The following is a 17,000-nucleotide window of genomic DNA, read 5'->3' as shown; positions in this document are numbered from 1 at the left end:
CCACTTTACTCAGGAGAAGAAACCCAACTGTGGGTTATAAATGCCTGAAGTTAAAGGACTGTTAAAATAATGAGACAAAGTGATCCCACATTAATAGCTGTTCAACCTGTAGAAGAAAACCAAAGCTGTGTTTGTTTTGTTTTATTGTGTATATGTTTCATTCTTGCACTTCAGGCAATTTACATCACACTAAAGATAAATTTAGTGGTGGGATAAACACCTTCTGGAGTGAGTGTGAATGCCAAGGAGCAACTTGCACGGAGCTGGAATTTGGTGAACCTGCTGCAGGTCTCTTTTAGACTAGTCAAAGTCCAGTGTAAGCCCAGGGAAAGAAGGAGGGAATTTTGCTCTGAGGTACCTTGTGCTGCCAAAAAGGTGGGATAACCCCATTCTGATGCTGTGCAGCGCTCACCTGCTGTTGATGGTTTCTGTGTACAGGCTGAATTCAGATTAGCTGCATGGCCTCTCAGGAGAGCAAGTGATACATTTCATTTTAAAGACTCATCTCTCAGCGCTTCACTGTGAGCGTGCCTGTTTCTTTTGTTGTGTGCGCTGCTCTCATCAAAGCTGGGTGCGCACAGCTCCATAGTTACAGCCACATTGTATGACCGGGAAACGTTACTGCAGAGCTTTCTGCCACTTGGCCCCTCTCTCCCTTAAACGCTGCAGACTGCGCTGATGTCTGGTAAATGCACCCAAAAGGAGAGTCAGGTCTAAAAGCCTTTTTAGGAACTGGAAAATCCTACAAACCTCAAATCAACTCAACGTCCATGTCTCATTTCAGAGTGTATGTTGAAAGAAATAGGCCTTAAATTTTGAAGGAGTGAGGAAACTGGCAAGAATACTCGCTATCGCTTGTGAAATGATAATCCAGAAATCCTGAACAGTTTGTGCTCTGCTGTGTGGCTCTTCCAGCAGATGCCAGGCTGGTTAAATTCCCCCCATCAGGATCGGGGCCTGTGAACATGAGAATTCTTCCAGTTATCTGAAGAAGGTCCCATCTACTTCTTTTTCCTGATCGGGTTGTCTACAGCAGACACCTACATCATCAACCATGTTGGTCTGCCCACTAGTCCTGACCCACAGGCTCTCAGCTGGCTCCTCATCCATCCCAATGCAGAGCTCAAGCATCCCTGCTGCTCTCACACACGAAGGGCAGCTCCTCCCCATCACCATCCTGGCCTGCCCTTCCTCAAGAACCCGTATCCATTCTCTGCAGCGCTCCAGTTCCATGAGCTATCCCACCATGTCCCTGAGATCCTGATGACTGCACACAGACCTCTCATTCCTCCTGCTTGCTCCCCATGCTGTATGCACTGCTCCGCGGGCACTTCAGCTGCTGATTTTCCAGGGAAGGTAGGACAGCTGTCCCTACCACGCTGGCCTGTAGGCCTGCCCTTATTTGTGGGCACACACCTGGAGTGACCCCACTTCAACTCTCCTCTGTTGATTAAGAGGTTTCTCCTGTCCACATCACCCTGCACACTGCTTACCAACCCTGTCCACCGCTTCCTCCCTTGGTTGCAGGTTGTCACATCCCTCCCCACACCATTCCTCGTTGGCCTGGTGGTCAGGTTGGTTTTCTCACTGGGTTGGTTGGGCTCTGATCAGTCACTTGGCAGTTACTACGTGATCACACAGGCTTCCTCCAGCAGGAGCTTGGCCACAGGAAACAGCACCTGCTTTTAAAGACAGTTATTTCCCATCAAGACAAAAGCATGAAGTAGCAGGACACAACCTGCTATAATTTACCACCTCCATAATTTACCATCTCTCTACCATACTTCCAAATCTGCACATATTGCTAATTGTTGTCTCAATAACTCCAGAAAACTGTCCTCTCACACGTGCCTCCAATTCCTTTATGTACTTATGTATTTATTTTTCATACTAATTAACAGCCTGCCTTATATTAATAGAAGTAGGCTGCGCAACTCTGCTTGGCTATACAAATTCAGCCATGTTTATGCCAAAGCTAAGCCAAACCTTACTATCATTTTTATATTAACATAATTTAACCGTGCCTGTGGCTTACCAAGATGCCTGATGCTAAAACCAGCCTGATAACCCAGCCTGTATGTTCCAAACTATCATATTTCATGTTCTGTTTTCCATTTAGCTATTGTTTTTAGATGAAAAGCCTACATTTATAATTCAGTTGTATATCAGACAACAAAACACCTAATTAACTAAATTCCCTCCTTGTATTTCTAAAGATCTAAAAACATGAGCAGAACAACCACTTGACGCTGAGTCAAGCCAAGAGCAGTTGTGCAACCTACCACAGCGACGCTGCTGCACAAATCGTATTATCCCAAATCTCTCTCCCTTTCTAGATACATAAGTCACTCACATGAACTTTTCAGTAGTGTCAGAGGAAATTACTTGCAGAAACAGTCTGTTCCCAAGATGAAAGAGTGAAAAAAAGCTTGGAAATGGTTACAGGTGTAAAAAAGATCGAATGAAAAGAGAAGGGAAAGAAAAGGAAGTTGGAAAGAGTCTGAGGAACGGGATGAAATTAAAACACTTCTGCCCCGTTTGCAGTTATTTGGTAACACAAGAATCCATTTCTACATCATACGTTTTTAAAGAAGAGACTATTAGAGAGGCATACAGGGCCATAATAGCAGCTAGAGAGTCACTGATAGCATCACACATGTAAGAAATGGAAAAATGTATTATCTCAGCCTGTTAGTTCTCTATATCATTCCAGGAGCACTGTCCAGTCCAGCTCTCTGGGTTATTTTCAGCATTAAGGCTTTCTAGAGAGGCTCTGGGTTAGTGCTGCCAGTTGACCTGAATTTAGTATTTCAGCTGAAATAAATTGTTATTTTTAAAATTTCCACCCACATTTTTCTATTTCTTATCATAGAAATAAATTACTTAATGTCACCAATAAAAGTCATTTAACGTATTACTCACTCATTCCAGAGATAAAGCTGGCCTGATGCTAGTACCAATAGTGGTGTACCCTGGAGCAGGAGATGACCAAAAGAAAACGTCTACTGGAGACCAAAGATGGCTTGGAAGACATTTCCTCTAGGTTGAGGATTTAATGCTGTTCATCTTTAACATCTCTTCATTTTTAGATTTCTTTCATGCCATACAATTATGTTTATGTAAGCTACTTCATATTAAATACCTGAATAGGAGACAGTCAGATGGAGAAATAAATGCTTGTTGAAAAGAAAAAATAAGATAGATGAGAAGTAAAATTTCTAAGTACAAAGCAGATCCTTCTCTCACAGAAGTATTGAAAAAATTACCATGAACAATAAGCATCACAAAATAACTCGTTAAGGAGTAGATGCTTCCTTTAGAGACAGGAATTTAACAGCATGGAGTAAAAAAAAAGATGCCAAGGCATATAAGAAAAGACACGGAAAGATTTGCCAGCAGCTCAGTAAGTGAACCTGACCCAGCTGCAGCTCTGAGAGAGGCTGCATTTGCGGGGAGAGATAACATCAGCAGGAGAGGCACTAGAAAGCTGACCTGGGGTGCCCATAGGCAACCTTCATTCTCACATTTCCCAGCTTCGTCCTACTTGCCCTCATGACTGCGGGAACGTTTTGTTTCTGCACAGATGTGCAAGTGCTCAGCTGCCTCTTCCCTTACACTACACACCAGTGCCACCACTGGTGGTCTAGCTCTGTTTGAAGAGGTTCATTACCCCAGTTCAAGAGCACCCTATCCCCTTGATTCTAGTTAACTCTAAGGCTTCAAGTCTTTTACCTTCAGTAAATGTCAAGTCATTACTTATGTTATGTAGCCTTTTATAAGATCTTCCCTTCACAATAAGATGAATCAAGAGGTTGCAAAAAACTCCAGCCACCCAGAGTTTCACAGAATTGGAAGCAACCTCCCTTTGCCTGCTGTGACAGACACAAAAGCTCCAGACTTGCTCCACGTGAGCCTGTGCCCTGACGAGTAAGCGTTCCCGGTCCACACCGGACAGGGATTATTTTGACTAGATCAGCACCTGTCTGTGCTGCTGATGAAAACCATCTTCCACCTTCTGCACTGCTGGGAGGTGGCACCCCCACGCTGCCACAGCTCCCACCGTGCCTGGCGACAAGCACTGCTTTGTTTTGAACTGGTAGCACTAAATTGCTCAGCAAATTAAACAGCTGCTGACACATGCGGAGATGTACCTCCCTTCCCCTGCTCTGATCACGCTGACACTAGGTACAGCAAAGACATGGCACCATGAGTGAGAGGCACCGACATCACCGATTCATCAGTGGGAACCGTAAGGACCTGCTGGGGCCTGGCTACACCCTCCCACTGCTGCCCTGATCTTGCACTTGCTGGAGGAAAGCCACAATACATGTAATGTGGTGGGTATTTTTATGCCTTCTGCATTAACATCATAAAGCTGTCCTGCGAAGGAGGATATAGGGAAAGGGTACTGCACCTTCACATGAAATATATAAAGAGTAAGCAAGTATTATTCCTCTCCTCACCCCTTTTACAAGCAAAAGAAAGGATAAAACATGTTATTAGCTCACCTAATCAGATAGAATTCAGCAATAAAGGAATTTAATAATTAACAAACCAGCTGCATTCTGTCAGTGCTTTACTTGGCTTTCAAGTTCTCCTCAACAAGTATCAGGTTAAGAACAATTATCATATTTATTTCATGGAATTCTTCATGTATTTACCTCTTGTGCCCTTTTACTAAAAAAAAAAATTTACAACTTTACTGAATAAATAGCTAGAAATAAATGGTTAAACTTTGAGTTAGAAGGCATTGCTAGTGAAATACCCGTGCCATCTGACATCCTTACAAATGATCACCAAGAAGAGATGAATAACAAGTGATAAAATCCGCAAATGGTACAGAACTATTGGGCTATTAGAAGCAAAGACAAATCACAGGGTGTGCTGGATGATAAAAGGGCAGAGAAAATTTGATTTGCACAACATGCTAAATAATCCAAAAGAAAAAAACCCACAACCCGTACACAATAGCACACACCAAAAAAAAAAAAGCATGCAATAATTAAATCTAAATTAGCAATTAAGATTCAGGAAAGTGACTGTGAAATCTTTTTGCAAAACTTATTAAGATATCAGCTCAGTGTTGAACTGCAATCAAAAGCAAACCCAGAGTATTAGGAATTACTTGGAAGATCACAGAGGAAAAAAACCAGCTCTATCACCACATAACGCCTAATGCATCCACATCATGAATTCTGCAGAAGTACCATTTCAACAAGTATAGTTACAAAATCATAGCTTCTTTTTATATGAAGACGTTAATTAGGACCTCTCAGTTATTTAAAAAAAAAAAAAAAAAAAGAGACTGGGCTAAGACACCAGCAAAGTGAACGGGGAGGTGTTACTTACAGTGACGTTGCTTCTTACAGTACGAGAACGAGGGATCTTAATTTAAGATACTACAAAGCAAGTATAAAACAAATACTTCTCACAAAAGACAAACTGCATTATAACTCCGAAATGGGAAGCTGTGGAGATCAAGGAAACAGATGGGTTTGAAAAGCGATAGGAAATGCACGGAGAATAAACTAACAAAGCTCTTCAACACACGGATATGATATGACTGTTGGAACATGAAACCCCTGAGCCATGGACAAGGTAAAACAGCATCTGGGGGTGTGTGTGTAGAACTGACGGAACATCACAGGAATGCAGGTAACAGAAGCCAAGACCAACTGAACCACTGAGATTTAATTGGTCATATCAACGCAATTTGCTGGGAAAGTTGAGGAACAAATGACATACCCCTCCAACGGAGAGTTAATATTTGACAGTTCACATGCAGCAGGACAGGAAGACGGCACGGGAGACTTGTTTCCTATTCAGTAGCCTATGATTTCTACAGAAAGCTCTCACTGTACTTGTGGATAGTCCCGCACAGCAGCTCAGTTACACATACTCTGTCACATCCGATCTTATCTTGAACCATGTACAAAATTTTGTTCTCATGGTTACACAGCAAAATCCCATTTGAATGAAAGGCAGCACGGGTAATTTTCCTTTACTGCTAGTGTATTAGTATAGCAGTCAAGCAGGACTCCAACTAATTAGTTAAAAAATGCAGTACAAAGAAAAAAAAAAAATCCCCTATAGTAAGGATTTAAGTTAAAACTGACCTTGAAAGAGCTGACCAGCAAGGCAATGGCGAGCCAAAAGCAGGTTTCTATAAGCATGGCACTTGAGTCAGGCAGCTTTGAAATATAAAGGAAAACCATACGGAGACAAGAAAGTAGCAGAAGGCACCCATGTATTTAGATACTGACAACAACAGGAGCTAACAGACATAACAGAAAAATATAAAAAAATAAGCTAGTTCTGATAATCCTGTTTCACAGAATCACAGAATGGTTTGGGGTTCGAAGGGACCTCTGGAGGTCATCTAGTCCAACCCCCCTGCCAAAGCAAGTCCACCTAGAGCAGGCTGCACAGGAACATGTCCAGGCGGGTTTTGAATGTCTCCAGAGATGGAGACTCCACCACCTCCCTGGGCAGCCTGTTGCAATTTCCTCACTCTTTAATATGGCTAAGGAGGCACTCAAGAAAGGTGTCAACAATGTTTGCAATAATTAGCAGTCCAAATCACATCAGAGAAGATCTTAATCATATCCTTAAACTCTTCTAAATCTCGTAAGAGTCTCATAATTTCTTAATAATAAGTCTCATAATTTCTTACAGCTATTTTTAGGAATAAAAAGAAGCATTTCTGTGGAACTTGTGTCAAAAGTTTTTCCACCTGTAAAACTGAAGTAGATATCCGACAGCTTAATGCAGGATTTTACAGTTTCCCTTCAAGCATGCCACGAGCAGACGTTTTAACTGACACACCTGGTACAGAAGTGCATTTGTCAAGGCCATCTATAGGCACAGAAAGTCAGGAGGACTTCTTCACTTTAAGTATTCTTTCTACTGCTCAAAATATACACGCACAAGAATATTGAACAACTGTGCCTTTCTCTAAGGATCGAGATGCACAGTGCTCAGAAGATGAGCTTTCTAACTTTCAGCTTACTTCCAGAAGCCCCAAGGGTGCGTTGCCTTGCATTTTTATCTGCCCTAGCAGCTAACATGCACTGTGGAAACACAGGTACACAGTTGGGGAAAACCAGGAAAAGAATAAAGTGAAAACTGAGACTGAGCATAAAGAATCATAAATCCTCTAACCAATCTACAGGATATGGGTCAACAGTAATTCACACAAAGCCTCCATTATTTACTTTGCAACTTTATTTCTTTATAAGTTATTGGTATAAAGTTTAATATCTAATTATACAGTAATCTGGGGACTTTAAGAGAAGCTTATTTTGTCCTTTTTAGTGTCTTCTGCCATTTGGTCCTCAGACATGTTTCAAGAGGACTAATATTACATGTGTACCTTAAACTTCTGTACAAAAACATTTCAAGCCTTCGTTTTGTTTTTTCTGAGTAGGATGCAGAAATCATGCATATTGTAGACAATATAATGGTCAAGGAAATATTTTTTCTCTTTAAACTAAGGCAGTTAAAAACCCCATGAATATCAATTGAGTAATTTGGAAGAGTAAAAAGGCTTCCTCAGTGCTCATTTATTCTTTGAGCAAAAATCATGTTCGGTAAGACCTGCCCTCTTGGAATTATCATGGATTTGATTGCTGTCAGCATTGAAAAGACAGCGATTGTCAAAGACAGCGTTTAATTATGTACATTTTATAATGTCACTAACCCATCCACTTTTGAATATGAACTCATCAGCCTTAAGCATTGTGTAAAACCACATGCAAAAATTGCCATAATTTTTTTTTTAAATAGAACCAAATTGGCAAGTTTTTTGGAAAGGATATTTCAATGTTAAAAAAAATATACTGTCTATTAAAATGAGCACTTCAAGTAACTTAAATATCTTTAGCAAACATTTCCAGCAAGAGACTCTCTGTAAAATAAATTGTTCTTAGAACAAAAAGCTAATGAATGGCTATTTAGACACTAATTTTTCAACACAGTGGTGGGTCTGTGTGAAACAATTTGTAATCTAAATAAAGCAAGTCCATTACACTGTTAAAAAAACATACATTAAGCAGGACTGATTAACTATTGCATTTCTGTATTTACAAAAGTGCTTAGCATAACAAAATTATCTAAAAAAATATAAACTTTACCGATATCATTTGGTTCTATGTGTACTCCTAGGTCTGCACTTGGAGAAAAATAGTATTTACATTGCTAGATTTAGACAAGTTTCCTATTATTTTTAAAGAAATTTAACAAAACTCCCCACACAAACGGACCCCTATGTAAGTCAATTAATTCCATCCGGCTCATCATAAATAGAGCAGAAGCAAATCCTTGAGTACTGAGCAGTATAAATAATTTTAGCCATTGTCTGTGGCATTAGACCCCAATACAGGCTGCCGACAAATTGGGCAAGTGGAGTTTTCAGAAAGCCAGCGATCGATGCAATGAATATGAAACTCATGCATACAAGGTAACTGCCTTAGCTTATTCCCTGTTACGTATTCATTAATGCAAACACTACAGGTTTTACTTATTTCATTTTCAGTGTGAGTATCCCCATAGTTCCGGGTAGAAAGATTGTCAATCTGCTCTTTGGTTAAACCTCTTAAACGATCATCATCATCATCTTCATTCAGCAAGAAGAAGTGGGCAAGTCGAAGTATGGGCAGTGTTCCATTCTCCACTAGGTTGTTAGCATCTTGAGACTGCCTGTTATCTTGGTTTTCATTACTGCGACCATAGCGTTGAGTATCATCACTCTGCCCATTTGTTTCCCTGCTGCCTTCTACCGCACGCCCATTTCTAGATGAAATCTCACTGGGATCACTGCTATTGTTTGCTGAACTTGAGTTATTCTGCTCTGACTGTAAATCCGGTAAGTGATGACCGCCTCTTTGCACTTCCGAGTTGGATTCAGTTTCCATTAAAGAACTCAGCTCTCCAAAGCCTGTCATAATTTGTCTAAGGATTGATCGAAGAGCCACTGACGAAGGTTCACCCAGCCCAGTCTCTGAAATCCGACGAAGAGGTATCCGGATAGTGCTAACGTAGGTTCGAATACCCGCACGTTCTGATCGTGATATCGTACGCCGAAATCCCCCACTGTCACTTTCAAAGGTAACTGTGTTTTCTGCCATTCCTACTCTAGAACGAGTTCTACTGGCAATACTGTCCCGATCTCTGTTTTCTCCAGGACGAATTCTTCTCACCTGAAGATCTAATGTAATTGTTGGGTGCCTTCTAACAGCAGCTGCTGGCCTACTAGACTCCTCCTCTTCCAAAGTTATTCCCAAGGATGGGGCTACACCAGACAGTTGAGGAGTCTGAGTGTTACCTCTTGCTTGTTCTTCGACAGGCTGTGGAGAAGATTGAGCTGTTTGCCTTCTACTTCTGTTGACTTGCTGCGCACTTCTATCCTGCCTCTGCACGCGTTCCTCAGAATGAGCAGTATCGCCTTGCCTTTGCAGTGGAGAGCGGCTTCGACTACTTAAAGTAGACCTCAGCCGCAGAATTTCTAGTCTTTGGTTTGTACTCATCCGAACACTAGTTCTAGCTCTACCTCTTCTGACTCCTGTAGAAGTACCTCTTTCTGGTGTTTCTCTTTGTTCACCAGTAGCTGCAGAATTATTACGTGCACTATTTGTTTGGGAAAGGCCTGCCAACTCCCTTGTTCTACTCCTGAGCCTCCCCAAGACTGGATGAGAGGCTGCTTCAGAGCTTTGTGCCACGGAACTTCTCATAGACCTGGTCCTTGCAGTGCTTGAAGCTTCACTGTTTGCCTCTCTTGCAGTCCTGCTCCTTGTTCGTGGGGTTACTGGACTGACAGCTCTTTGATGTCTTCTTCCTACATACATTCTGCTACTATCTATACCCACATACTCCTCACCAGCAGTTTCAAAACTGTTATGCTCATGATTTATGTTGATTTCAAGACTAAATCGAAACTCCCCACTGTTTGGATTTGTTCGACTCACAGCTCTCCAGGTTTGGTTCCCACTCTGTCCACTGCGAGTGGCATTTCCTGTGCGACGAAATGTGTTCAGCCATTCAAGCAAAGAGTCACCATTTGAGTTTTCTCCAAGAACATCAGAATCTGAGAGAAACGAAGAATTGCAAACATTCATACAACTGCACGCTCAGCATACTACGATGTATTAAAAATCCTCTATTTGCTGGGCCCTGACTTCAGAAATGTTACAGTAGCAGGACAGCCACCTTGCTATGCTAATGCTATTTTGCTGAAGATATGTTGTATGTAAAAACATCAGCAACACTCATCAGTTCAACCTAAACTTTGTCTCACCAGCAGACACACAGACAGATTAATATGCCCAGATGCCCTCTTCTGAGGAAAGTGTTCAGATTTAGGCAGTGTAAAGTTAGTTGTATTTGTCCAATATTCGTCCCTCATTCAATTTGAGTGCATCCTAACCAACTAACTTTGATAAAGCAAGGAAATGTATGACAGATTTTGTCGTCTTCTGGCAAACATTTACATTTTTTTTCTATAAGCACTAGAGTAAACAATGCATGGTTTTGACAGATTTGTTCCTTTTGTGCAAATACACTCTTTTCCTACTACAATATGCACAGCTTTGTTCCCAAATCTCCTCCAACTACAAGCTCAAGAACGGATACAATTGTGGAATGTGCTAGCTCCGTGTATGAAGAAAGTCAATGGTCATGATCACAGTGAAGGTTTTCCCTCGAAGGGATCAGATTAAGTTCTCCCTACTGCATCGTCTTCCTCCTTTTATGAAACCTGCAAGAACTTTGGTATCTTTGTCTCTCAGTTGGCAATATTGCTGGGGATTAGGCAATTAAGGCAATATTGCTGGGGAAGTAAAGGCAGACAGTGCACATAATAAAAGCCTCACTCCATTAAAACAAACGGAAATGAAACAACAAAACCAATGAAACAGTGGAGAGGTTAACTATTTCCCAATCAACTTCTTCCCATTCCAACTTTTTTTTAATACGATAAAACCTTTAAAGAATTAGAAGAACGAAAATTATTTTTGTGATATTAAGTTTACTACAAAAGAGAAACCAGGAAAAGAGGATAAAGTAAATTTTGGCTGATATAATCAGCTTTCATGAAGTATTTCAAGATTGTTTTCATATCATTAGGAAATCTCTTTTCTAAAACAATCCATAGAGGCACAATGGAAAGACAAGACTTGAAATGGCTGGTACTGAAATCCATCAGCCTTTCTCTTAAATATTTGTACAGAACAACATTTATGTATCATGTACTATGTGTATCTATATACACGAATGAAAAAATATTTACCTCCAACAGTTCTACCTTCACCTGCTCTGTTATCCAGATCAGTCTGTGATGCCAGACGCTCCTTAGCGCCCTCCAAGCGTTGCTGCAACTCTTCTGCTGTTATCTCCCCTGAAATAATTTAATTTTTATAATGCTGCTAGATAAGACATTATTATTAACTCAACACAGCCATGCAGAAATAAAAATATTTCCTATCTTGAAAAATCTTCAGAAATGAGGTAAAATTAATGAAACCAAAAAGAAAACACCCTATTGTGAGATCGTAACACAGGCACACAGATAACAGCAGAAGGAGGTACTAGGGTGGGTGGAAAAAAAGATACTTGAATGTGTGTCAAGAGCATGTCAACTTCCAGCAACAATGCAGAGGCCCCAAAAATTGCCACGTACCAAGAGATATACTTTGATGTACCAGGTAATAATTACTTGGGTTTGGATATTACCTGTGTATGGAGACATTGCATTTGAAAGAGTTACATAGATAATAAAGCTGAACTAAAAAAAAATGTTTTTAGTTTTTACTGGACATTATTAATTTTGAATGGAAATGGAGGGCTTTTTCCTTTCTACAAAGCCACAGGCTGCTTGAGTCATACAACCATATGTGGTGCCTGACAGCAGTAGTGTTACTTCACATTACATCTTTTCTACTGAAGGTACCCACATCTTACCAGGCGTGCCAAGCAGGTTGCGGTCTCTCATTAACCTGTAGTCTTCTTCATTGAGTTCATTAATGAACTGGTAATAGGCCTCCTCCCTACTGAGGCGCTCCAGCTGCCATTGTCTCTCATCTTCCCCATGACTATGCTCTCGAGAAGACGCCTGCTCATTGCCATTTCCTGCACGGTTCCGAGAGCGATCCATGATGATAGTGCCAGGCTGTCCTGAACAAAACCAGGAGGTTAGACTGCACAGTAATTACGGTAACAATTTAACTAATTTACAGTAAAAAGTTCCCAGCATTTTCAATTAAATTAGATTATTAAGATGAACCAAGCTCCATGTTATTTGCCAAGTCAACAGTATAGGTTATTATGCAAGTATTTTGCTTCTAGCTTGCTTGAAAATAGCTAGAAGTCCCCTTTGCTCACCGAAAGGACATACCAGTTGGTACAGCGACTTTAAAATAAAAGAGCAATGACAAATTATTAATTTTTTCTTGCTAAATAAGGATATTCTAAAAAGTCAAAGGAATAAGATAAAATTTATTTCCCTTCTCCCAAGTAAAATAAAACAGCAACAAGGAGTATTTTAAAGCTAAAGTGTCACTGAAAACATTGTTCTCCGATTACTGGACGGAAATTACCCGATATAGACTTCTGACAACCACAGCTACTACTTTAGAGAAGACCGTCTGGCACTTGAAACATTTACTGATAAGCAGGTAAGACTACACAAGTATCTCAGTCGGTCCCACTCCCCACATGGCACAAGATCTACAAATACATTTTTGGCGGAACTGACTGTTTCAACATTCTGACATTACCGGTATGTTTTCCTCGTGATCTCTAATCCAAGGATTAGCTAACAAAAGGATACCCATCTCCAGGAAACTGGTCTCAAAGAGAAAGGGCTACACTTCACCCACAGCTCTTCAATACTTTCCAAATATTTAACCAGTGGGACACCTATTAGGAGGTGTGAATAACCTTCTAGCATCAGAGAGAGGCATCAATCTGTGCTGACTTCCCTGCCATTACCAGCTCTCTCTGGCCCAGGACTGAGTCCCGACTAATCGGCTCTCAGGCCGCTCCCCAACTTTTCTATTTCCTAAAGAAAACCTGTTCTTCAACATTCAATTTGAAAGAAGAGAAAGCCAAGTGTCATCCTTTCAAAGGGGCTTCCCATTTAGCAAAAGCCATCTGTAACACCTGCTGAGGCAGATACCTGACAGAAGGGATCATTTCTCTAAAGACATCATGAGGTCAAAAAAGCTGAGCATATGGCACCATTTTGCTTATGTGTTAAAAAAGTTATTGGGTAAATTTTTTTTTGTCAGTTCACCAACATATCAAGGTCAATCAAGTATTAATTATGGGGAAAACACAGAACAACATTCTCAGCACACTCCCAATCAGTAATTAGTCTTCACAGGAAAGGTGATGAGACAATAGACCAAACCAACTATTAGACACACATTCAATAAAGAGTAAATCTTTATCAATCCTGCCAACAGATATGAAGAATCAGAAAATGTATTTGCCAACAGCAGAAGCTGGCATACATTTAATATACCTGTCTCATGTTCTTTGTGGAATCCACTCTGATGAATCCTTGGTCTCCTCATTTTCTACCCCATATGCTACTTCTTCCCTCCCCCACAGGTAACCACTTCTAAACACCTCTTCCCAATCAATTTTACACATCTGTCTCCCGTGTCCAATACTGCATTTCAGTGTATTCAATACTTCCTTCCTAGTTCTTTAACTCACTTAACTTAAAATAAATAAAATCTGAGTATCTCCCCCTCAAGACATTTTCTATTCCCATAGTATTTGTGGAGGTTTAAAATTTACTGTCGTCCTCTTAGCTCAGGCTCCCAAGCTGTAGGTAATCACTGACTTCCACTTCCCACAAGGGCTATGTTCAAATCAGGTCACTTCTCATATCACATTTCTAAACACAAGTTTCTCAGCCAGCTCTTTGTCTTACTACCCTGGTTTCCTCAAAACAAATGTAATTCCTCCCCCCTCAACACACAGCACTATTATTACCCTGATGACACCCATCACTTGACTATTATCATGAAAATACCCAATCCATACTGCAATGAATATTATACTGCCTCTGTCCCAGATGACTTACAACTTGAGGTAAATAAAGCAGGGAGGGGAAACAGGAGAGATAAAATTAATTTAATTTCATGTAACGTTTCTATTTAGATGAAAGCCTTAAAACAACTAACATGTTACTGTTTGCCTGACAGTCACCTTAGTAAGTTAACCGACTTCCTGGATATTGCTGCACAGAAAAAACAACATCAATTCTTAAGATGAAAAGTCCATCACGCGTAGCCCGCCTCAATCTAAATTTAAACTGTTGCTCAAAAGAGAGGCTCTTTACTTTTCATTTCTCATCCACAGAAAATCTGGAAATCTCTTCTTCAGATTTTGTGGGTGGTAGAAAAAAAAATACCGTTTTGTTGACAACTGTATGGTAGGATGATTAGTCACACACTTTAAATGACTCACTTAGAAACACTAAGAAGTGTGAAGTGTTTGGTCGTCCCATCTGTTTAACATAACTGCATGGATGACAACTACTATCCATATTTATCAAACGTCATCAAAACTAAGTACTTTGGCACTTAAAGTGTTTCAGAGTAGTGAAAGTTGAAGGATATTAACTGTATCAAAATTAAGTAATTTGGCATGTAAAATATTTCAGGCTATTGAAAAATTGAAGGGTATTAACTACCAAGATGTAAAAAACTGAAATCAAAATCCAGTTATGACTCAGGATTACTCTTCCTTTGCAAAGAAACAGGTGCCACGTGCCAACAGTTTATCTACAGTTTCTAGATTTTTCAACTGGAAGACTAACTCCTGCAGTTCGTAATTCATAGTTACTCCACCCCATTCTCGAAGATTTACATTCATTTTGACCTAAGCAATACATATACCTTATGCTTTTAGGCCTTGGCCTCTTTCCACGAATTACTACCCCCAATTCAATTAGGTATTCATTTTCTGAAAGACTACCACCTGATTGCAAGCAAGACGACTACGGAGTTTAGATGAGGAAGCCTCCCCGAGCCACAGGGCTATTTAGCATTTCTGTCACATTGCAGCCTCCAGGCGAGATGATCTCACTGAATTTGAAAAAAAAAAAAAAAAAAAGAAAAAAAAACCCCAAACCCAGATAACCCCCCCAAAGCCTGGGGAAGGAGTGGAGGGGGAAGGAAAGACAGACAAAGGAAGAATCAGAAGGTAATCAGGCCACAGGACACCCAAAGCGATCCAAGCCCGGGGCCTGGGACCGCCCGCCTCCCCCCAGCCGGGCCTGCAGAACCCAGCCCTGCGTCGGGGTGACGCTCCCCGGCGCTTCCCCAAGGCAGCCGCGGGCCGGGCCCTGCGCCCCGGGGCGGGGGTTCCGTGGGGTCCCCTGCGGGACCGGCAGCCCCCGGCCCGGCCACCCCCGCCGCCCCAGACAGCGCCTGTTGCCAGACGCCTGGGGGAGGGGAGGCTGAGGGGAGTGACTGACAAGGCTCCCGTCCAATCACCTGGCCAGCTCGCGGCCACCCACCAATCACAACCGGGAAGGGCAGCCCATGTCCTCCCGCTTCTCTCCTCCCCGGACTCCGCGGTCGGGCCCCGCCACTAACCGCCACCGGCCGGACCGGCTCCCTCCAGCGCTGCCCGCGCCCCCGTCTCCCCTGCCCGCCGGGGAGCGTCGTCACCCGGTGCGACACACCGGGGAGGCGTCCATGCCGCCACCTGCCCCGGGGGAGCCTGCCGAGAGCTCGTCCCTGCCTGCCGTCCGCCGCACCGACCGGGGCGGAGTGGCCCCGGCTCAGCCCCTCTCGCGCTCCCCTTCCCCTCCTGGCGGCCGGCCGGACCGACCGCCGCCTCACGCCGGAACGACACCGACCCCTGGGTGTACGAGCGCCGCGCTCCAGCCCCGATTGCGGTCCGGGCGGCTGCCGGCAGCCGCCAGCACGGGTTCCGAGCGCGCGAGGGCGGCCCCCGCCCGCCGGCACCGCCCCCCGCCCTCCCCGCGCATGCGCGCGGGCGGCCCCTGGGCGGCGCGCGCGACCTTGGGCGGTGTGTGGTGTGTGCTTTGGTGCTCCGTCAGTAAAGCTTCGGGGTTGTTTGTTTGTTTGTTTTGCCTAACTTGCCGTTCTCCGCATCTCTCCTTGCCTTTAGACACGTAGGGGAATCCCTCCCGGGTACGGCGTTCCGTTATCAGAGCTGGCGTGGTGACCCCCCGCCTGGTGCGGGTGAGGCCTGACGGCCAAAGTAGATAAACTTACACAGAGGGGGTTTCACAGTACATCACCTCTCAGCTGTAGAACAGCCTCAAGATCCTTAACTTCATAATGTCTATGACCGTTACTATAGCTTATCAAATCAGCATAAGACTGCAGATTCAGTTACTCATTTGGTACGTTATAATAAATTACATAAGGGGTAAGATGATAATCACTTGTTTTCCCTTGCTGTCTCCTTAGGCCTGCATTTTTAGAATGATTGCTTCTCCCATTTTTCCTGTCTCTCTGCGTCTCCTTTCTTCTATTTAGAATCATAGGATCTTTTTGGTACAAAGGGACCTTTAAGATTGAGTCCAACCATCAACCTAACCCTGCCAAGTCCACTGCTAAGCCATGTCCCTCTGCACCACATCTACCCATCTTAGATGCCTCCAGGGATGGTGCTTTAACCACTTCGCTGGGCAGCCTGTTGCAATGTTTAATTATACTTTTGGTGAAGCAATATTTCCTAATATCCAATCTGTACCTCCCCCTGCGCAACTTGAGGCCATTTACCTGTGCCCTTGTCACCAAGGGGGCCAATGGAATCCTGGGCTGCATAGTGTGTGACCAGTAGGTTGAGGGAGGTCATTCTTCCCCTCTACTCTGCACTGGTGAGGCCACAACTGGAATACTGCATCCAGTTCTGGGCTCCCCAGTTCAAGAGAGACAGGGAACTACTGGAGAGAGTCTAGCGTAGGGCAACAAAGCAGATTGAGGGATTAGAGTACCTCCCTTATGAGGAAAGGC

General features: G+C 42.7%; 1 protein-coding gene across 1 annotated transcript; it reads right to left on the bottom strand.

The window, feature by feature from the left end:
* Nucleotides 1–7,218: 7,218 nt before the first annotated feature.
* On the bottom strand, nt 7,219–12,145 carry RNF6 (ring finger protein 6). Its single transcript, XM_074151784.1, has 3 exons — nt 11,953–12,145; nt 11,297–11,389; nt 7,219–10,081 (listed from the first exon to the last, which is right to left on the bottom strand). Exons 1-3 carry the CDS (start codon nt 12,143–12,145, stop codon nt 8,346–8,348), a joined length of 2,022 nt encoding a protein of 673 aa, XP_074007885.1. The 3' UTR covers nt 7,219–8,345.
* Nucleotides 12,146–17,000: the final 4,855 nt, after the last annotated feature.

The sequence above is a fragment of the Numenius arquata genome, chromosome 1 (genome assembly GCF_964106895.1).
Source record: "Numenius arquata chromosome 1, bNumArq3.hap1.1, whole genome shotgun sequence".
In the NCBI taxonomy this organism is placed as follows: domain Eukaryota; kingdom Metazoa; phylum Chordata; class Aves; order Charadriiformes; family Scolopacidae; genus Numenius; species Numenius arquata.
This window is presented reverse-complemented; position numbering and strand designations above follow the sequence as displayed.

Excerpts from the sequence above, each read along its gene's own strand:
- RNF6 (XM_074151784.1), bottom strand. The coding sequence starts at position 12,145 with ATGGATCGCTCTCGGAACCGTGCAGGAAATGGCAATGAGCAGGCGTCT. Across the intron at positions 11,390-11,952 it reads CAACCTGCTTGGCACGCCTG|GGGAGATAACAGCAGAAGAG; the intron begins GTAAGATGTGGG and ends AAATTATTTCAG. Across the intron at positions 10,082-11,296 it reads GGATAACAGAGCAGGTGAAG|ATTCTGATGTTCTTGGAGAA; the intron begins GTAGAACTGTTG and ends CGTTTCTCTCAG.